At 46.4% G+C, this 23,299-nt stretch overlaps 1 protein-coding gene across 1 annotated transcript in view; it reads left to right on the plus strand.

Annotated features, from left to right (window-relative positions):
- The window catches only part of LOC121282838 (sodium/hydrogen exchanger 10-like), a 395,537-nt gene that overhangs the window by 63,203 nt on the left and 309,035 nt on the right, over positions 1-23,299 (plus strand). Inside the window, exons 7-9 of the mRNA XM_041196650.1 lie at positions 1,989-2,088; positions 14,030-14,173; positions 22,731-22,902. Coding sequence (XP_041052584.1) covers positions 1,989-2,088; positions 14,030-14,173; positions 22,731-22,902 — 416 coding nt within the window. The remainder of the gene's footprint in view (positions 1-1,988; positions 2,089-14,029; positions 14,174-22,730; positions 22,903-23,299) is intronic.

The following is a 23,299-nucleotide window of genomic DNA, read 5'->3' on the forward strand; positions in this document are numbered from 1 at the left end:
CGCAACTGTACTGATCTCACCCTTTATTAACAGAGCTACCCCATCTCATTATTCCTTCTTCATATCCTTTTGAAATGTCAAATACCCTTAATATTCAGTTCACAGTCTTGGGTACTTGCAATCATGATTTTGTAATGGCTATCATACATACATTTATTTCTATTTGGGTTATCAATTCATCCATCATTTTATGAAAGCTGTGTGCATTGAGATAAAGAGCCTTTAATTCTATCCTTTTAACATTTTTCCCTTCTCTGACCTCATATGCTGGTGCACTGTTATGTATATATGCCCTATCTTTTCCTGATGCACTCTGGTTATCATTACCTGTATTGCTGTCCTGCACTATTACCTTCTCTGTTCCTTTAACTAATTAAATTTCCTCATGTGAATCCTTTCCCCTACTATTCAGTTTAAAGCATTCTCTATAGCCCTAGTTATTCAATTTCCCAGCATAATTTAAGTGAAAGCAAAGGAACACCTGCTTATTTCTCCAGTACTGCTGCCTGTGCCACATGAATTGAAACCCATTTTTCCCACGCCAATCTTCAAGCCACATATTCATGATCTTATTTACTCTGTGCCAATTTGCTCGTGGCTCAGGTAGTAATCCAGAGATTACCACCTTTGTGATTCTGTATTTTAAATTTAGTCCCTAGTTGCTCATATTCTCTTTCATCCTACCTATGTTGTTGGTACCCACACAGATCACAGCAACTTGATTCTTCTCCTCCTCCTAGCTCCTCTCCAGCCCTGAGGTTGAACAACACAGCCTTCAGGACTTGCATTGTGGGCTGCAGTGAAGAATATCTATTCTCCCCCAACTATATTGTCCCCTCGTCCTTCTACATTCCTTTTTATTCCCTCAATCTGAAATCCTCCCCTCCGCCCCGTACCATGGTGTTGTGGTCAGTTTGCTCATTCACCCTCTAGTCCCTGCTCTCATCCACAGTGGCTGCTAGAATGTCAAACTTGTTGGCCAAGTGCAAGTGCTGTTGACCACAAGACACAAATGACAAACCTGTGACATTGCAACTTTTTCTCAGAGAAGTGTTCATGCCACCATTGCCATTCCTTATCCACCTACAACAAATCCTGAAGAAGTGAAGATGAAAATTATGAAGAACTAGAATCTTTCGTGTAGTGCTAAGATCAGATGAACGCATCATCCTTGGTGATTTCAATGCCAGAGTTGGCACATACCATCAAATCTGGAAGGGAGTTATAGGGAGGAACAGAGCTGGTAACAGCAACAGCCTCTTTTGCTGAATACGTGTGCAGAGCATGACCTCCTCATTACTGACACTGTATTCTACCTGCCAAACTGAAACAAAATATCCTGGTTCCCCCCTCCCACTTTAAACACTGGCATTAATTGACTATGGTATTGTTAGAAGGAACAGGCAGGATGCCACAAATAATGTATGAATTAGGTTCTGTTGGCAAAAGCAAGCTATTAGGATGTCATAATACATTTCAAATTCTGGAGTACTGCTGCAAGCTTCAAGTTTTATACAGAGTTACTTTTTAAAATTCATTCATGGGATGTGGGTGTCCTGGCTAGGCTAGAGCAGCATTTATTGCCCATCCCTAATTGCCCTTGAGAAGGTGATGTTGAGCTGCCTTCTTGAACTGCTGCAGTCCATGTGATGCAGGTATACCCACAGTGCTGTTAGGGAGGGAGTTGTGGGTTTGGAAGGTGCTGTCTAAGGAGGCTTGGTGAGTTCCTGCAGCGCAGAGCACCTGAGGACCTATTTCGGGGGAATTTAATGAAGCTAAAGTTGTTGAACAAGTGAGATTTAGTTGCTCTATTTAATGATTTATTTTCCTCCCATTTATGGTATATGAATTTAAAGTCAGCATGTCCCTCTGATTCTTCTCAGCTTCCTTAGGTTACATGAATTATGTGCTGAAAAAAAGGTGACTTTGTAGCTAAAAATGCAATTGCACCCTTTAAATTGTTGCTTGTATGTTTGACTTATTTTCAGGTGAATGGGTCGGAACATCAGGTGTGATAGCTGTGACCTTTATGGGGTTATTTATGGATACAGTGAGTTTTAGTCCAGAGATTGAGGTATTTCTATTGCGGTGAGTATTATTGCACTTTAAATATTGATTTTTATTATTATGTATATTAAAGATAATACTGAATGAAATTAGTTGAGATATTCATATTTTGTAACAACGTGTTTTGAGTTTGACCATTCACTTTTTCAGGCTTTTGGCATGCCAATTTGTTTTGATTTATTCCTTCTACTTTTCTGTACGGTTATAGTGTCTCAAAACCAGCTACTTTGGGAGTGAGACTGTGTCGGATTTCAGATCATGCTGGATTTTGAGTTGGGTGGTTTGCTTCAAGGCAGGTCAAGTGGGGTCAAGGGTCGCACAGAGAATGGGAAAAGGCTGATGTGCAAACGGCGAAAAGGATAACTAGTTAGGCATCACTACATGCCAATGCAACACCTAGCCGAATTGTCCAGGAAAGTTTTTTTATTTTACTGAATTAAAATTGATGCATGGCACGTTCTAAAAGTATCCAGTTTTCAGATAACTCTGGTGTTTGGATACCTGGATTTGAGACACTCTGTTGTATAAAAATATCAATCTGGGGGGAACTGGAGTAGAATGAGTGCAAGATCAGTCTCTCTATTTCAATCAAGTGAACTGGTTGGGTAAAGTGTGAGCCCATCTAGTCTATGACAAGGTGCCTGAGTTTCTTTCTTTCTATGTAAGGTAGGTGCGAGTATCTAACCTTAGGAAATGGGACTAGGTCGGAGATAGAAGTTGCTGGGAGGCAGAAATTCAACCTTGCCATACTTAGAGCAGTGGAAAAGGATCAGAAAAAACTTGAGCCTCGTTTCCCTAAATTAGTGGGGGGTGGGGGGGGTTGTGGGTGTGGGTGGTGGGGGGGTGGGGTTGGGGGGGTGAGGTTGGGGGGGGGTGGGGGGGGGTTGGGATGGGGGGGTGGGGGGGTGTCGGGACTCAAGCCTGGGAGGGCTGAGTGCTGAGTTCCCCTGTGGGGAGGCCAGGGTGCTAGTTGTTGGTTCCTGTGGAAGGAGGTGGGGTGTTGAGGAGTCCCATGGCAGCAGGGTAGGGGGGTGATAGTGCTGTGGGGTTGGGGATTGTGGGGGAGTTCTGTGGAGGGGGTGGGGGATTTTGGCTGGGGGTTCAGTTGGGGGGTTCTGGTGTGGATCTTTACAGTAGTTACCCAGAAGCTAGAAATGGTTTTAGTTCTTCGATTTCTGGGTAACTATTGATGTAATACAGTCAGAGCCATTTGAAGTTTGCAATGTAAATTGCATTTTTGGATGGTTCCCAGTGGAGAGCAATTATCCATTGAAAGTTTGCACTTCCTGGGCAATTACCATGTAATCGTTAACCTGGGAACTTTTAGTGGGTGGCTGGGGGTGGGGGCTTTCCCCTATCACATCTTTGGGGTACTCCCCAGTTACACTGTCTTGGAGCTCAGAAGTTAAGGACAAATTTTTCCTAGAAGGAAATACATAACAAACTATTGAAAAATTGTTTCAAGATTTTAATACTTTATGTTCAATGAGATTTGGTACTAATTTTTATGTTTTTTAATATCACTGATGTAGGGTGGAATTTTCCCAGATTTGCACTAAGTGTGGTAGCAGGTGGTTAACGCTGGCCACGATGGCGAGTTTTCACACCGTATTGTCCCAAACCCGCCTCATTATTTATGCACTCCTGGGAAACACACCATTTCTATTGCGGGCGGGCTCTCATTCACTCTCCTGCCATCACCTTGCTGTTGCATCACACTGGCTGCCATGTTTAAAAGGCAACCGCCAGCACACCATTCGTTGCTACCAGCTCACCACTGCTGCCAGGAGGACATAGCCAGCAAAGGAAAAAAAAAACCTCTGCCTCCCCAGTTTAATCACGGTTCCCTCAAGTGACTGCTGGATGTATGGAGGCCTGCTGGGATGTCATGTGCCCCCCCCCCTCTGGTCGCAGGATGGGCAGCAATGTGACCAATCTGGCTTGGGAGGCAGTGGCAGCGGTGGTCACCGCCAATGCCCTTCAGAAGAGGACAGCCACCTAGTGTTGCAAGAGTCCACCAGGGTAAGTCACTCTTTTCATCACACAACTCTCACACTCACAAACACAGTACACAGGGCCTTCACTCTCTGCCATTGCATGGGATATCACCATTCACTCTCTCTCACACACACCTTCATTGTACTCAGCCTGTCCATGGGACCACTCACCACCTGCACAGGCCAGGCACATCTATAATCTGGCCCAGCAGGTGTCCTGCTTACACTTTCTTCATCTCTATCCATGCAGGACAAGTGGCACACAACGAGAGAGGTGTCACAGACCAGTGGCAGAATGCCCAAAATCAAGGTCTTAATGGATTTTGAAAACAGAGCCATCCAGCTGGCTGGCCATGATCTGGACCAGTCCTGTGCTGACAGTGAGGTTGGCGCTGCTATACCAAGTGAGGATTCAGCGGTATAATATCTATCAGACAACCATGCTGTGAGTGATGTGTCCTTTTTCACAGGCCACTGCCATGCATTAATTATCTCTCCTTGCTTTCGCAGGCACATCTGCCAAATACTGGACAGAGTCCATGACCCAGGGCCTCCAATCCAGCCCCGAACAAACCCCCAAAGGAGAATCTGAAGGCACCCTCCTCGAAGTTTCATCACAGCACTCACCCGCATCCTCCACCAGCACAGAGACACACACATCAGTGGGACCTAGCTCTAGAATAGGCACGAGATCACATGCTGATGAGCACAGTCTGATCCACAGCAGGTGGCGGCAGAGACTTCCCAGGTACCTGGCAGTCAGAGGGCTGCTGGTGGCCAGAAACCTTTTAAGTCTAAGTCACCTTTTAAGTCTAAGTCAGATCACGAGTCTGCACTCTTCAGATTGCAAGGCATGATGGAGGATTCCGCCCGTCTTCAGGCTGAGGTGATAGTGCCGGCGTTGTAACACACTGATGTCAGCACTGGCAGGGTGGCGGCCTTCATGGAAACCTCAGTCCAGGACGTCACTCCTGCACTGCTGCACGGGCTTAGCTCCATCGCTGATGTCATAGTTGGCCTCCAACAGTGTGTGCGTGATTGGGGTGCTGGGCAGCTCGATCTCACTCCAGCTCCCCCTGCCCTTCATGGAATCAGCCAGGGGCTCTCGGGTACCCGTAGGGGAGAATCAGCATCTGCACACCCCAGGGTCATATACACAACAACACACACAACACACTCACTCACTCACTCATTAACACTTTCCCCACACGCACTCTCCGTCACTCAGTCTCACTCTCCCATCCCACACAGACTCAGTCACTCACTGTCACTCCCCCTACACAGATTCAATCACTCACTCACCCGCCCACCCACGTACACACAAACCCAAGCACACACACCAACCCCATACAGACACACACAACACATCCACCCTCAGTCACTCACTCTCACCCCCCAAAAACACACACACGTTCAGTCACTCATTCACACTCTTCCATAAACACAGAGTCACTCACTCTCTCCAGTCCCTACATACACACACACACTTAGTCACTCACTCTCATTTCTCCATGCATGCACGCACACACAAACTCATACATACTCACAGTTACTCACTCTCATTCCCCCCTTCTCGCCCCCATACACACACACACACACATACACACATTGTCACTCGTTCTCACGCATGCACGCGTGCACACGCACACATGCACACACTCTCCCTCAAACTCGTGCACACACAGTCACTCAATCTCACTTCTCCACACATGCATGCACAAACTCATACACACACAACACACTCGGCCACTCACTCATTTCCCGCCCTTACACACACACAGTCTCTCACCCCCACTTCCCCTGCATGCATGCATGCGCGCGCACACACACATATATATATGCACACATACACACTCAGTCACTCATTAACACTTCCCCCACATGCACTCTCTGTCACTCACTCTCACATTCCCGTCCCACATACGCACACAGTCACTCACTCACTCACCCACCCACCCGCCCACATACACACAAACCCAAGCACATCCACACACACACTCACTTTCACCTCCCACAAATACATATACACGTGCAGTCACTCTCACTCTCACCCTCACCCGCACAGACGCGCGCACACATAGTCACTCAGTCTCATACCATCCCACCCGCGCTCACGTGTGTACACACACCCAGTCACTCACTCACGCTCCCCCGCACACATGCGTAATTGTCTTTGTTTGGTGGCGTGAGTGCACAATATGTTGGGGAGGCCAAAAATCGGTTTTACCATGGTGTGAAGCTAGTTGGTGATCATCTGCTCGCCTAGCGATGGCGGGCCACGTACCCCGCCATTGGGAGTTGTGCACCTCGTTGTAATATGGCAGCATTTCTTTATAAGGCCAGCCTGCCGGACTCATCCACCCCCTGTTGGCAGGAAAACATGCCAGTGCAAAACATGTCTTGACAACTATAACGTGCAGAATTCGGCTCTTACCACCACAGCCATGCTCACATTGCAGACATCCGAGGAGCAGAAGATGATGGAGCTTGACAGCAGCAGCATACTGGAGGAATGTCCATGGCATGCTGGGTGGATTCTCATGGATGTGGCTTTGCTGTGAAGCAGCTCATGAAAGTTGGAAAGTCACCGTTGACGCTCGCAACGGATGATAGTTGAGAGGGTGGGAGAGGATGGTCTAGGATTGACTGGGAGAGGAAGAGGTATTGGGAGGAGGAAGTTGGGAGGGGGGGATGAAGGTGTCGGGGTGGGGGGGCGGTGAGGTTGGGAGGAGGGGAATGAAGATGGTCGGGGTGGTGAGGAGGGGGGGAATAAAGGTGTCAGGGGGGTGAGGTTGTGTTGGGGGGAATGAAGGTGTCAGGGGGGTGTGAGGTTGCAGGGGAACAAAGGTGTCGGGCATGAATTTGGGAGCAAGGGGAGGGAGTAACGGGAGAGAAGATGGCAACTGGGGAGATGGGTGTAAGGGGAGTGGAAGGTGTAAGGGAAGGAGTTTGGAGAGGAGAGGGGAGGGAGTCCAGGGGAGGAAGGAATGCGGAGATGGGAGGGAATGCGGAGAGGGGAGGTAGTAAAGGTGGTGGAAGGAGTCGGGAAGAAGTCAGGCTGGAGGAAGAAGTGCGTCTGGATGAAGGAGTCGGAAGGGGGGGAAGGACTAAGGGTAGTGGAAGTAACGGTGTCTGAGGGAGACCGGAAGGGGGTGGAACGAAGCGGGGGTGGGGGGGTGTCAGGGAGCCTGGGAGGGGTGGGAGGACTAAGTGAGGGGAAGGGGCCTGGAGGGGGAAAGGGTTTCCAAGGGGTTGCGGGGGGGATATCCAGGCGAATGTGCAAGGGAGGGGTCTGATATGTCCATGACTGCCTTCTGGGGAGCGAACTGAGGGTGGGCTTGGCATGATGAAATGGCGGGATTGACTAAGGTCAGAGTGAGGCAATAGAGTGGGAGAGCAAGGGTTCGACTGTATTGGTAGAAGGGACGGCAAGGGTGGTTGGTGAGGACTCGGAGGCAGACACAGACCTCGGGGGTGGGAAGGAAGAGGTGGGGGAGGTGAATGTGGATGCGGGTGGGATTTTGGGGAAGGAATGGAACATGCATGTTCATCTGGACATACCTGAAGGAAAAGGATTGTGGCTGGTAGCTCACGGAGTGGGGGCGGAAGGTGATGCCAGGGGTGTCACCTGTGATGGGGGAAAGGAAATGGGTGACTGGGGGAGGGGAATAGATGGGGGAGCTTACAAAGAAACAAACCCAGACCATGCTGTCTAAATTAAAAGTGAAGCGACAGTCGTGGTGGGTGAGATCAGGTGCTGCATGGGAGTGTAATCGTTGGGTGTGCCAAGATGCAGGTCAGCTCAGACGGACAACTGATAGCAAACCACAGCAAGCAATTCAAAATGCTCAGGACATTGAGGTGTGTGTAATATGTGAAGGATCTGCACATGTGGGAGAGTGCTTGTATGATGCTCCGAAAGGCTTGCCCCTGCTGCCACCAACCACCACCTCCCCCCCCCCCCCAACCACCACCACCCCACATACGCACACACTTCTCCCAGAAACCACCACTCATCGGCTGGCTGCTCCCCCTGCGCTGACAGAGGACGAGGCTGAGGGGCTCACAATCTAGGGGGTCTTGGAGGGAGAGGACAGCCTCTGAGATTCCTGAGTGGATGACCCAGAGATGTCCAGCTGTTGCTCCTCTTCACTTGCGGTGCCCAGGGTCTCCAGCCTGACTCCTTGAGGGGAAGGAGCACCTGGAGAGACGTTGAGGTGCCCCATTTCCCTCTCATGTCACTGCAGGAACGCACCCATGGCTCCTGCGATGGAGTGCAGGTCTACACACACCTCTGCATTTTGCTGGACCAGAGTCTTCATGGCACCCTCCATCTTCCCCATGGAGACTTCCATACACACCCATTCCATACACACCACTTCATCAGAGAGCAGGCGGGCGAACTCCTTGGACTCACGTGCCACTCTGTTGAGGGCTTCCAACAGCTCTGTGTGATGTTCCCACGCCTTCTGCTGACTCTCCAGGATGAGTTGGAAGGCCAAATCCAGAGGCTTGTCATCTGATTCGGACCTCACAGATGCCTGATCCCCAGCAGTCTTCTGAGTGTCGGGGAGCTTGGCCAAACCTGTTTTCTGCTGGTGCAGACGTGTGTTTGTGTGGTGCCCACCAGATTGTGAACCTGACCCGGCTCTAAATCTAGGTCCCACCGAAGTGTGTGTCGCTGCGCTGGTGGAGGGTGTGGGTAAGCGCTGAGACTGGTCTTCCAGGCTGCTCATTTCCAGCTCTTCAATGGAGGAGGTGCCCTCTTGGCTGGAGGTGAGGATATGGATGGAGCTGAGGGACTGGCTGGCTGAGGGTGTCAGTCACTTGGCAGAGCTACCTGTGAACAGAAGTAGTGATTAGTGCATAGCAGAGGAGTCAAAAGTAGGAGAGAGAGCACTCAGTTGCATTGAGAGAAGCATGACGTGGTGCAGAATCCTCAGGTGGATGTTCACTGCCGACCTCACCGTCGCTGCAGGCCTATGTGCTCACAGTCATTGTGATGGCGCATTCGTCAAAGTGAGTGAGGGGCCTAATATGGGCCACTCCACCCCTCGTCTGGGACCTCTCCCAGCTGATGTGAGCAGGCTTCTCCTGCATGGAAACAGATTGAGAGAGTGTGCCCAGGATGCATGGAATGTTTGTGTGATCAGCGAAGCCATGAATGGGATGAGGATGTGTGCTTGAGAGGATTTCAGCCTGATGGAGATGTGAGGATGTGTGAGAGAGTTAGTGGTGCGGTGGCATGAGGTGTGAGATCCCTGTGAATGTGTGAAGAGTTTGTGAGTGTAAGAGTTGAGTGATGAGAAAAGTGAGTTACCTTGGCGGAACCGAAGAGACCATTCATCCTGTAACAGCTTAGGGTGTTTTTTTTTTTTACAGGGCATTGGTGCTGACCTCTGTTGCAACCACCTCCCATGCTGGATTGGTGATGTCGCTGCCCCTCCTGTGGTCAGAGCAGGAGTAAAGGACATCACGGTGGGCCTCCATGGTGTCCAAAAGGCGCTCAAGGGACGTGCCACTAAACCTAGGTGCTGCTGTCTTTTTTGCCTTTTGCGGTCATCTTGCCTTCCACGCAGCAGTCATGGGCTGGAAGCACTGAGAGGTGCACGCGTGGCTGGACTTTAAATATGGTGCCCGGAGTGATGAAGCTGCAAGGTGATGGTGTGGAGGGTGAATAGAGCCCGCCCGCAATGGAAATATATGTTTCCTGGGAATGCATAATTAATGTGGTGGGTTTGTGATGATACGGCGTGAGAAGCTGCAATTGTGGCCAGTGGGTAAAATGTTTTTTGCAACTGCTACCACAAATTGTGCAAATCCAGGACGATTCCGCTCACACGCAGTCATTCACTCTCACTCCCGACCACCCCCCACCGACACACACACACTCACTCACTCACTTTTACTCCCTCACACACACACACTCACTCTTCCCCCCCCCACCCCCCACACGCACACTGACTCTCAGTCACTCCCACTCCCCCCAACACAGGCACACGCAGTCACTCACACTCTTCCCACCATCCCCATCACAAACACACACGGTCACTCACTCTCGCTTCCCCCCACACAGGCACACACACGCAGTCACTCACTCTCCCCCCCCCCCCCCCCCCCCCACACACACACGCACACACTATTGAGCCTATCAGCAGTAAACATAGGAGAGAAGTGGTCTGTGATTGGAGGAGCAGCTCCATGCAGAATGTGCCATTGAAATTCACCTGTTTAACTGGAATTTGGGACCATGTGTTAAACAAGCCTGATATAGAGTCTCTGCAATTTCCTCCCTTTTAAAGTCCTGAGATATATTCAGCTGGACCTGGTGATTCATCCCCTTTCAGAGATGTCAAATCCTTTAATACTCCCTCTCTTGCAATGTCTGGAACAATTTACAACAACCAGAATTTAATTGTTTTTATTAGGTCTGTTTTTTTCCGTTAAATAGGTTAATTAACCTTAATAATTCCAATTTATTCAGAAGAATATTTTAAAATTAAACACAAGACAGCTTAAAAAATAGAGCAGAGCCACAGCCAGGGAAAAAGCTGTACATGATCTTTTTCTTTCTTTAGTGACTTTCAGTTTACTGTAATAACACTGAAAATAAATGAAGGAAAGGTTAGCTTTTACAGTGAAATAAACTTTCAATATTTTTTACAAAAGAAGTTAGAGGGTGGAGCTTCCCAAAGCTTGTGAGCTTCTGCACAATTCTTAACAGTTTTCCCTGGTGATGAAGGAACACTCAGGATCCAGTCAAGAGTCCCAGTTCTTTTCTCGGTTCACCCTTCGGTACTGCGATAAACGCATCTCTAAACAGTTCCATGTTCTAATTCCCAATCTGCATCCTTATACCATGCTTATAACTCCTGCATTTTAATTCATCGTTTTCCCCAACTCTGGGTACCACAATCTTAAATTGAAATAACTCAACATTCAACAATTAGAAATATTAATCTCATTAATCTCATTAGTGGGTTATGAATGCAAAGCACCAAATTTAATGCAATATTCCCTGTGACTGAACCCAAGGCACATTCATATAGTTTAATAGAATTTGCAATTAACAAACTTAGAATAGCACACGCTTGTGGCTGCAATAGATTAAATAACTTTTCATTCAGAACTGAGCAGTGGGTGATGTTTATACGGAAAACAAATCGAACACAGACATTTTCAAGATAGTCTTCCACTCACAGATCAGGAACATGTTCATGCACACTTAAATACAAAATCCAGTTGTCTTTTCCTTTCTAAAATAAAAATAAAGCATGCTGCTGATTTCTTTCACTCAGCAATTTTCACTTTTGATGTGCGCTTTTAAACTATTTTTCCCCAATCCTTTTCCTTAACCCTTTCTTATACTTCCAGTGTCCAACCCATGATTTTTCATGGAACTCTTCTACGACATTTGGCTGTTGTGAAAGGCCTGATATGGCAGGAGGTAGCTTTGTAAGGGAAATAGAATTCTCAATGGTGTAGGAGCCATCAACTGCATGCACATGGCTCTGCATATGCCACATCCCAACAGGAAGATAGGCTGGAACCGCAGAGGGTTCCACGTTTTCTTGTGACTATTTACAGAGCATCACATTGGTGAATGCCCATGATCCTGACAGCCTTGATGCTTACCTGTGCCAGACAGCCATTCCCGTCACCTTCAAGCTGCTATTTTGAAAACCAAGAAGACTTCTCAGTGGCATTTCATATCATGTAAAAGCACCATGCTGTGACCAGGAACATTGTGGAGCTGGCCATTGGCTTCTCAAACAGGTTCCGCTGCCTGGACCACTCGGTGGGTTGACCTGATGGGGGAGCTGGAGGGAGCTCTTCAATATGTGCTGCAAGATGTCTGCTATGTATTACACAACCTGGCAATCTTGAGGCCATAGCCCCTGCTGCCAGACCTTTAGCAAATGTTTTGAGAGGAGGCAGGGACAAAGCACCTGGGACACTATCATTCTGGAGTGGATCATCAGTCTCCAGTTCCCCTGAAAACATCTCCAGATCACTGTTGCTCTAGAATTCCCCACTCTTCCATCCCTCTGCCATCTACCATTACAACAAACACTTGACCAAAGGCCTGAAATAAAAGATATCACAAAAAAATCGCATAATAATTTTGTTAAGTAATGCTTCCATTAATGCATTAAAACTGAACTATTCAGACTTGTGCTTTCCCTTTTTTCCTTTAATTTCTTGCTTTTGCCTGGCCTACTGCTGCTATGTATTGCTTCCTCAGTGGCTGGAGCATGGCTAGTGGAAGGCTGCTCACCTTAAGCGGGGGAGATTGCGAGTAGCCTTGCAGGATAACCCCAAGCAACTCTAGGCTATGAGGGCCTGGCTTCCCACTGCACTAACTCAGCATGGGCAGCAGTAGCCTGGGCTGGCTGGCTGAGATGCAACAACAGGGCCACTGGTGGAGTGCCAATGGTGAGAACATGAATGCTTCCATCTTGAGAGAGAGGACAGCAGGTTCCTGCACCATGGTACAATTGCAATTACCTCTGGCAGCACCTCATGTATCATAGTAAACTGCTGGAGCACAGTTTGCTGGACTGCTGAGAAGGGCTGGAGCTTCTTTGAACACTGGCATCTGCAACTTTAATGGCAGCAGTCTGAGCCTGCATGGCATAAAGCTGAGTTTGCATGGGAACAAACATAGATCTCATGACGTTAGTCTGAGCTTCCATTGCAGCGTTCAGACATTAGGTGACTTCTGCCTGTTCTGCAATGAAAGGTGAGACAGCTGCCATCAGATGCTGCATTATGGCTAGATTTGCAAGTGCTATAATGAATTTAGTCACCATTTCTGCACAAAGCACTGTGCCAGGCTGGAGTTCCTTGACCATGATAACACACCAAGCATTTCTGTGTGCATGCCCACCAGCTTTTTCTTGTACACCACCCCATTTAGGTGCTCATTTAAATCCTCTCAGCAGAGCTCGTCGGCAACCTTGTATACATACTATCATTTCTTCCTGGTCTTTCAGAAGCCTACTGTGCCTGTGACTCACCATGTGCAGGTCATGTTTCTATACTACCCTCTAAAGTATGCACACTGCCAGTGAGCCAGTGGCTGAGTATCAGATCAAGTGCCTCTTCACCTGATGTCTACTGTCCTACAAGCTCTTCATTGCGAGACTGCACTGACTGTCCAGATAGCAGTTGGGTATCTGAAAGCCTAAATGCTGAAGGGGAGGATTAGGGTGAGGAAAAGTAAGAGGTCATAGTCTCACTCTCTGCACTTTGTACTTCATACCTGAAAGCGGGATGAAGGTGAAGTAGGATTTAAGAAGGTGCATAAGGCAGGAACATATCTTCATCCAGAATGATTTTAGCAGTGCTAGTTGTAACAGCCTAAATGAATGCTGTGCCAATAATTTGGAGAACTGTATTATCTAAGGAGATGTAGCCTTGCCTGTCCTCCATCGGTTCTTTGCTGCTGCCTTTTGTTCTGAATCATCTTGTCATGCAAGAGAGAGGGACGTCTGTTAGTGAGTATGTTCTAATTTGTTTGGCTGATGTGCCTATCATAGATGAATTGCTCTAAGCATTTCCAAACTCTGTGATGTGAATGTACTTAGAAAGGCAAATGGAATGTTGGCCTTTACTGCAAGAGGGATGGAATATAAAAGGGTTACAATTGTTACATTGTTGGCATGTTACAATTATACAGGACATTGCTGAGACCACAGCTAGAGTACTGCATACAGTTTTGGTCTCCTTATTTAAAGAGCAATATACTTGCAATGGAGACAGTTCAGAGAAGATTAACTAGCTTGATTTCTAGAATGTTATAGCCCTGATTTTTAACTGATGCTCTGTTCTGCTTTAAATATAAAAGAAATGTTACTAAAACATTAGTAACTTGCACCAATGCATGGTGTTACCTATAAGTACTAATTTTATTATTGTTTGCATCAACAATGTGGTTCTAATGTAAAATATTTGATTTTTAGCTTCTGGGAAATGCTAACATATCTGGGTAATACTCTTATCTTCATGATCGTTGGAGTTGTGATATCACAGAGGTCATTGGAATATATGTCTATCAGTGATGGATTTTTCATCATTGTGCTTTACTTTGCACTAAATACGATACGGTGAGTTTTCTTTAATAACTAATCACTAACTCATTATTAACTAGCTAATAGATATGGCCTTATGTGAATTAAATATCTATGAATCGGTGAATGCTTTAGAAGTGTCTCAGGCAATTAATCTTAAAAAATACTATTGACTTTTAGGGCCCTTTCATGGAGTGTTGTATTTTCTACATTTCCTCATTCATTCACTAAAATTGATACACTGAGTTTGAAGTACATTCATTTCAGCCTTTGATTTCAGTATGACTTATTTTCTTCCAAACTAATCACAAGCTATTCTTAATTTTCAGACATCTTCCACACACCATTGGGTGGGTTAGCATGAGCCTTGGGGAAAATCACAAAAACATCTTTAAGATGATTTGATGTCAGGGATGTGACCAGTGTGATTTGTTGATCCTTCTACTGTTCGTTAAGAACCACATCTACAAAACAGACAAAATAGTCACTACTGCCTTTTCTACCCAGTGCATTGTTTTTTCCAAATCTTGTAATGTTCATTGTCCCAGCATCATTTGGTGTCCCATGCGAATTAGACCTGGCATTGATTGGGCTTAATAGTGCCATCAATACAATAGCTTGAGCCATGCAGTCACCCTGATCTAGTGCTATCTGCACCTTGATCTAGTGCCATCTTGAGAGCACCAAGTGTTATTCTATGGGTCATTGCCCCAGTACAGGATTTGAGCATATAATCTAGTTTGAAGTTCATTGTAGCACTGAGAGTGAAGCAGTGCTGGAAATGTCATCCTTCCGCTAAGATGTCAAGCCAAGGCCCTTCTCTGCCCGTTCCATTGGTTCAGCTGGATATTGAAGATCCCATGGAAGCACTGGAACAAATGCAGGGATTTCTCCTGGTTCTCTGTTCAACATCCCTCACTCAACCAATATCCTAGAAAACAGTTGACTAAAGGAGGTGGGAAAATAGATTAAAAGGTAAGATAGTAGCTAAGCAGTGGCAGACATATAAGGAGATATTTCATAATTCAACAAAGATATATTCCATTGAGAAGGAAAGACTGCAAGAAGAATGAACCATCCGTGGTTAACTCAGGAAGTTAAGGATGGTATCAAATTTAAAGAAAGGTGCGCAGTGCTGTGAAGGTTAGTGGTAGGCCAGAAGATTGGGAACATTTTAGAAACTAACAAAGGATGACTGAAAAAAAAGAGGGAGAAATTAGAAAATGAGAGTAAACCAGTAAGTGTTACGATCCTTGTAGAGACCGATAACTTTTAAAAAGAAATTCGAACATCCCGTGACTGACTGAAAAGATATCATGACAAAATTGCAAGTTTTAAGACTTTTACTTTAGCAAACCAACTAAAAGCAACGTTACTTATTCCAATAGGCAACTTGTACTCTAAACTACAGATAAGTTTTCTCCCATTCAACTTTTGAAACAACCGAAAATCCCCCTCCATGGTTGTACTTTACTCCTTCCCTTAGGTGGACTCTTTATTCTTTAGGAACCAATCCAAAGCTATTCTCAGCTCCCGATGGCTTTCCTTTTCCAGCCAGATAACTACTCATCCCTGAACTGACTTTCATGGTGAGGGACAAATTGGAAATTCTTCCCTTCACTCTCAAAGGAAGAGAGTAGTTAAGGTAAACATTGGTCCCTTAGAGGATGAGACTGGAAATTAATAATAACAAGAAAATACGAGAGAGTTTGAACAAGGCGCCACACGAAAGGTTACTGCACAAGATAAGACCTCATGACGTTGGCAGTAATATATTAGTTTGGATAACGTTTTGCCTAACTAATAGGGGACAGAGTTGGGATAAATGGATCATTTTCAGGCTGGCAAACTGTGACTAGTGGAAAGCCACATGGGCTCAGTGCAGGGATAATTTACAATCTATGTTAATTTTTTTATTCTTTCATGGAATGTGGGCACCGCAAATTGCCCTTGAACTGAGTGGCTTGCTAGGCCATTTCAGAGGGAAGTTAAAAGTTAACCACATTGCTGTGAGCTTGGATGAAGGGATCAAATGTATTGCAGCCAAATTTATTGACGATACAGAGAAAGGTGGGAAAGGAAGTTGTGAGAATACAAAGGGTAGAATTTAATGAAGACTCTGGGAGTGGGAAATGTGGCAAGCATGGTGGGTTTATCAGTCAGGAGCTGAAATCAAGAAATCACAGCGGCAGGTTCATAATGAAAAATTATTTTGGTGGTGCGGCAGTGGTGGGTTGAGCCTCGCGCCATCCCATGGCAGGTTCCTACTTGTACTACATTTATATGCCTTTGACACTCATTATAGTCAAGCTTTTTGAAATTAAATCTTACCTTCAAGATTAAGTCAGTGGTGCATGGGAACCCTGTGGCACCCAGTTCACATTTGTTTAACGGTGGAGTGCATCAGTCAGCTTTTTGTAGTTGTGGCTGAGGTGAGCGGTTATCTTTGTTGAACTCTGGCACAAGGGAGGGGAGCAGGAAAATAGCAGCTTGCATGGAGGGTTGGGACAGGGAAGGGCACGTTAATGGTGAGGGCGAGTTGGGGGGTCAGGCTGGGGCACGTTGGAGTGGAAGGGGGCTCCAAGGGAGGACAGAGCATGGGTGTGCAGTGGGAAGGGCCTGGAGTCTTGAGTGTGGTGGGGAGTCAGTAAGTGCAGTCAGTTTAGATAAAGAAAACGAGAGGCCTAAAAGGCAGTGTCAGTCATGTCCACTTGTGGGTCCTGTGAGTCAAACTCAGGCTGCTGGCTGGCAGAGGGAATGTTCACAGGGTTGATAGGGAGGCAGGTCCAGGGAGGAATAAGGCTTAAAGGTCTTGTAAGGTGGGTCACAGGTTCTAATAGAAACTTTAAGGATGATGCAGGGAGGGTCTAGGAACAGAAGAGGACTGTTGGTAGGGTCAGAGGTAGGCTCAAGGGGAGAGATAGCATACACACTTCTGCTATGTTGGGGTCTAGGGTGATGGGGGGAGGCTCAAAGATTACAGAGGGAAGGCTCACAGTGATGTTGGGAGTGTCGGGGTGATTGGGATGAAGTCAAAAATGACGGGGAAGGTGGATGAACACAGGTTATAAAGCGAGGGCTCTCGCATACTGTAGCTGGCCATTTTCAAAACTTCACTTGGACCTGCCAGGAGTGCAGGTACAAGTGGGAGGAGGCCACTGTGAGATGCGTGGAGTTTTGGGTGTGGACAAAGGGAGGAGTAGAAAATCTCACTGCTCAGCAACTGATTGGCAAAGCCCATGGACACAAAGGTTCTCATGTTATTGCCTTCTTCATACAGTTCACTTGGTAGAATGACTATGGGTCTCATACACCCAATATTCTTACAACCTCGGGAGCAGGAGGAGAGAATGTCACAAAGGACGGCTGTTGCCAGTCAACAATCAAGGCTGCAAGGCCAGCAGTAGATAGTACCAGAGGGACAGGGTGGTCAGGGGGCAGCCATCCAGGGAAAGACATAGGAGAAAAAGGTTACTGGTGCGGCAGCGCATCTTCAGCACACTGTTTCCTTTTGAATGTAAAGGGTAAGTGACTGCACTCATGTTGCCAGTGGAGCTCCCTGGGAAAAGCTAATGGCGTACGTGAAGAGCAACTCTCTAAAAGTCCAACTGGTTTGCGACCACAGGCGAAGAATCATGTAGGTTTGTGCTAGCTTCCCAAGGAGCTCTCTCTGGTTGATGACACCAGTGAGGCATCCCCATAGCACAGCAAAAGAGTGCTATAACAAGCCCACACCTCCATCAGAGCCATCATCGAACAGACTATTGGCCTTGCTGCCTTGACAGATCTGGAGGGGATCTAAAAAGGATAACGAATGAAGTCGAAACAATATATTGTGCAATATTTACATGTGACAGTGAATTTTGTAAAAACTCCGATACCACCTTTGTGGTCTTATAAATTCTTAAGTTTCCTTTTCCTACCGCTATATGGTACCCAACAGTAGCCGCGCTGGAGAAATAGGCTGCTGAATGTGATGTCCTGCTGTTTGCAATGAATTTGACCTATACCCTCTGGAGGTCCAGGGCCTTGAGGGCTCCATCCTGCTGGGGGTGCTGCCTTTGGCCTTGCCAGCTGGAGGTAATGGGGTGAATGGCAGAGAGGAAGATGAGACGCTGCTCACTTTGGGGATGTCCTGAGAGGAAGCCCCCAGGTCAAGATGAGACATGCTCCTTCTCCATTAGGGTGCACAATGGCACCTGCAATCCAGACACAAGGCCTCAACCTATGGAGACCGAAGACACCACCACTGGGCACGACGACACCAATGACACAGGATGCACCGTCACCTGCCTCTCCCGCAACCTCCAACAATTCAGCTATACTCCAACTGAGTTGCGGAGAGGTCGAATTTAGAATTGGAGCCGCGTTCTGGTGAGCGCAGCACAGACATGTCCCAGCAACCTGGATGAGTGCAGCTCCAACAACTCTCATGAAGCTTGACACCATCCAGGACAAACCAGCCCGCTTGATTGGCACCCCATCCACCACAATAAATATTCACACCCTCCACCATCAATGCACAGTGGCAGCAGTGTGAGGCAGGTGACAGTGCATCCTCTGTCACTGGTGTTGTCATGCCCAGTGGTGGTGTCTTTGGTCTCCTTAGGCTGAGGTCTGGTGTCTGGATTGCAGGAACTTGGAAAGGAGAAAACAAAGAAACACATTAAAGTTCCACAGAGTCTGAATACAGCACAATTTCTTGCATGGTGCTGAGCGCCCATTATGGCAGCACCAGGTTGGAGGCATTCTCACTCTGCCTTGCTACTCCTGCCTTGCCGTCAGCAATGGAACGGCCTCCCTGTTCCACAGAAATCTGGAGGGCTTCTTCTGCAGCAGTGGTGAGGACCTTGAGATTAGGCACCCCCCAACCCACCTTCGCCCTTTCCTTCTGATTATCAATCTGTTTGTCCTGCAAGAGAAAGTGGAGATTTAGTGACTTGGCAAATGCCAAATGCCGCCCCCCCCCCTTGTCTGATCTCTTAAACTGGCCCTTTTTTTTGTGTCCTATTGCTCACTTAAGTCAAACTGTTACATACTTGGGCCTCAAGTGGGCCTGAAGTTGATCATTTATTCACTCACCTAGCCTAGCTGCACACTCGTACAAATACATAGATTGATGTTACATGAGAAAAAAATCCCATGCCACTTACCTGGGCAGCTTGAAGGAGGTCATTGACCCGTTATGGCACTACACTCATGATCTTGAGTGGACCCCATTGTTGCTAATCTCCTCTGTTGGCAGCACTTCTATTGCCCACCTGGATTTGCTGAGCTGTCAACTGATGGTGGGATCCTCCAGTGGAAGCCTGCCCCCATCACGCATTTGCTTGTGTTTCATTTGTCTGCATCCAGCTGTTACTTTTTGTATGAATCGCATGGGTGCTGGCTCGCAACATGAAAGTGGAAGTGGCTCTGTTTTCTGATTCCGCCATCAGGAATGGCACGACACTGATTAACTTAGAGTGTGCCAAGGAGTGCAGATAGTATAGATAAGTGATTGGACATAAATTTGATAGATGGAGTACGTTGTGGGAAAATGTGAGGGTTTCCACTTTAGTGGCAAGAATAGAAAAGCCGTTTATTATTTAAATGCAAAGAGACTGCGGAATGCTCCAATACAGAGGATCCTCATGTAACATAAAAAGTTAGTATGCAGGTGCAGTAAGTAATTATGAAGGTAAAAGGAATATTGGCCTTTATTGCAAGGTGCATGGACTGTAAAATTAGGGAGGTCTTGCTACAACTTTGACAGGGTGTGGTGAGTCCTCATTGAGAGTGCTGCATTCGGTTTTGGTCTCCTTGGCCTGGATCTTGAAGTCCCAATAGCTGCAAATGCTGAGAAGTTCTCTGCTGTTGAGGGCTGTGAACACACGGCAACTTCTGGGGAGCCCACTTACACTCAGATCCAGAAGTTGTGATGCACCTGAAGGAGCTCATGCTGATAGTTTCATTGGGACATGTCATGCGGTAACTTGGGCTGATTGCCCAACACTTATACCTGTTTTTACATGGATTTATTTAGGGTTGCTCCAGCATGTGTGGAGCATTCAGCCCACAAAGTCCACTTCTTTCAACAGATGTGCCATAACCTGTCAATATATTGCCTGGATTTTTGTGGAGTCATGGAGACTCCCTGGAACTTCCAAAATAGAAGGCTGGACCCGGGATCCAGAAGTCCCTCCCCCAGTTATGACAGATTCCATTTTCACTGATAGGCGTGATTCACACGGGTGGGAAACCTGAACTCAGCAGGGTCATTCGAACTCAGTGCTGAGTTCAAACAGATCCAATTTTTGCTTATAGGAAAGGCCCGCAGTGTTGGAGTTATAAATTTTTAGAGTAGTTGTAAATGCTCCTGAATAGTGGATAAGGTCTGTAGAACTGTCATAATGTGAAGTTATTTATATCCCCAGCCCTTACATTTAAAAGAAAAATAGGCTGCCTGTGTCAATGAGGATAAAAAAGCCTATCCTATACCCCAAGGGCTATCATTATGTCATTATTAATGATAGGTTGTGAAAAGTAGCCAATCATGATCTCACTAAGGGATCCTAAGTTCACAGTTTGATTGACAGCTCAGAGGTTATTAAAGGATTAGCTATCTTTGATATATGGGTGAGGATCTAATATTTAACAAAACAACTGGGATGAAGTCCTAGAGAACCGAGGCAGGCCTTTTAAACAGCCCTCTTCAGCAATTGGCAGACCCCATGGCTGCCTCCAATCTGTGTCTGGATGTGGTGGGCCCAACTCCATTCCTGTGCACCCCTCCCCACCCTCCAGAGTGAAGATCCCCCTATTTGGGTGAGTTTCTGCCGAGGCGGGCAGATTTCTCCATTCCTGCTCCCCAACTTGGGAGCAGCGCCTGTGATTCATGCTGACCACAAGATGCAAACCCTTATTTAAGGAAGGATATACTTGTAGGAAGTTCAGAGAATGTTCATTAGATTGATTCTTGGGATAAACGGTTGCCTTATGAAGAAATGTTGAACACGCTGGGTCTATAATCATCAGAATTTAAAAGAATGAGGGGTGATCTTATTGAAACATAATGGGCAAAATTTAATTCATCCCATTGCGGCAGGAATCATGGTACCCTGGCTCATTTAATCGTGGGAGAGGTTGTACATCAGTCTGCTTGCGGTGAGAAATCCCATGCTCTTGTCTCTGATCCCTGCCCCCACCTTTCCCATGGTCCCCTCCTCATGACCCCCAAGCCACTCCCCTCATCTGTGACCAGTGATCCAACAATGATCCCTTGAGAAGTCTTTGGAGCATTACTGACAGCAACCATTGCTCCAATTGACCAACAGCTCTCAACAGGTGGAATTTACGCCTCCAGGGTCCTAAATCCTGGGTAAGATCTAACTCTGGAAAGTTAAGTGCTTGGTGGGCACTTCATTAAGTTCAGCCTCCCCCCTCGGAAGCGATGTGGGGTTCCTGCCGGTTCTCCAAACATGGGTGAGACCTCTGATGCCAACACTAAATCTAGTCCTTAAGATTCTGAGGGGGCTTGATATGGTGGATGCTGAGAGGATGTTTTCCTTCGTTGGGAAATCTAGAACTAGGGCACACAAGTTAAGAATAAGGGGTCCCCCATTTAAGACAGAGGTGAGAGGAATTTCTTCCATTAACAGGGTCATTGGTCTTTGGAATTCTCTACCCCATATAACAGTGGAGATTAAATCATTGAATATATTTAAGGCTGATTTTTGATCTACAAGGGAGTCAAGGGTTAAGGGGGCAGGCAGGAAAGTGTCATTGAACCATGATCTTATTGAGCAGTAGAGCAGGCCTGATGGGCTGAATGGCCTATTCCTGCTCCTATTTCTTATGCTCTTTTGTTATTTATTTCATTGCTGATTGTTGGATGTTGCTTGGTGCAAAATGGTTGCTGTATTTTTCTGCTTAATAATTATTGCACTTCAGAGTAATTCATTCTATGTGAAGTGTTTTAAAATGTTTTTAAGAAGCAGTACAGGGACTACTTGAGTGCAATTATTTCCAACACCTGACTGGTACTGACCTGAATAAGCTTATTTCGCCAGCCTGACAAATCTTTCTGGTTAACACTGGAACATCCAGGTATTGACTGGTGCGAAGGCCTGAAGCAGCACAGAAAGATGTTTCCCTCAGTTGCAGTGACCATGATAAATAGTCTCCGAAATGTTATTGGATTGTGTCAGTATTTTAATGCCAGTTTTCTCATCTGGCGAGAAAGCACTAACCTTAGAAATGTTGCTTCACCTTTGCACCTTTATAGACCTCACCATGCTATTACTAAAATGTTTCCCAACTTCATTCTTGAGCAGAACCGACTGCAGATGCTGCTGAAATATAGGGGGTAATTTCAACCTAACTCACTGGGGTGAAGTCTATAACTTAGGTTTGAATGCAGGTTTTACAGCCCACTAATATTACTGTCCGTTGATTGCAAAGAACAATAAAAGTGGACAGGATGTAAACCTAGTGTTGTACCCAGTACCATCCCAGTGTGCAGGTTGTGTTAAATTAACTGTCCATTTTTGCTGCTAAGCCAATTCTTCAGTGAGTGATGACTGTTGAATATTTTTACTATGCTCTTCCGTAGGTTGGTGCTTATTGTAGGCTTGTCACCACTGCTGTCACGCTTAGGCTATGGTTACAATTGGCGCTGGGCAGCTGTTTGCATCTGGAGTGGCACAAAAGGAGCTTTCACTTTGAGTCTGGCTCTTATGGCTTATCAGTTGGAAGGACTTGATGAAGTGAATGTCAGAAACAAGGTAAAGCATGCGGATATCAAAGGGGAATGTCTTTCATCTCCAGATTGAACATTATCCACCTAAAAAAAATACAATTCTAGAATTGAGCATCTGTTATAAACAGAATTCAGCTGCAGTTTGGGAGTGCTATTAAATTGGTGTAGTAATGTAATATGGAGCAGTAATAAACCAAAATCACAGGATAAATAAGTTTTCAGCAAGACTAGTGATCTGGAGACAGCCAACACAGTTATCTGTAAAGCACCATTTTAATGTAATTAGATATCTCAAGATACCTCTTTTCAGAAAATCCCTAAACAGTAGCAGTGTAAGGAGAGTTAGTTGGAGGCACAATCAGAAACCTTAATTTAGAGTGGGTTACCAAAGGTTGGCGTTTTATTTGGTAATGTAAAGAATC

Source organism: Carcharodon carcharias, chromosome 10 (assembly GCF_017639515.1).
Source record: "Carcharodon carcharias isolate sCarCar2 chromosome 10, sCarCar2.pri, whole genome shotgun sequence".
Taxonomy (NCBI): Eukaryota; Metazoa; Chordata; class Chondrichthyes; order Lamniformes; family Lamnidae; genus Carcharodon; species Carcharodon carcharias.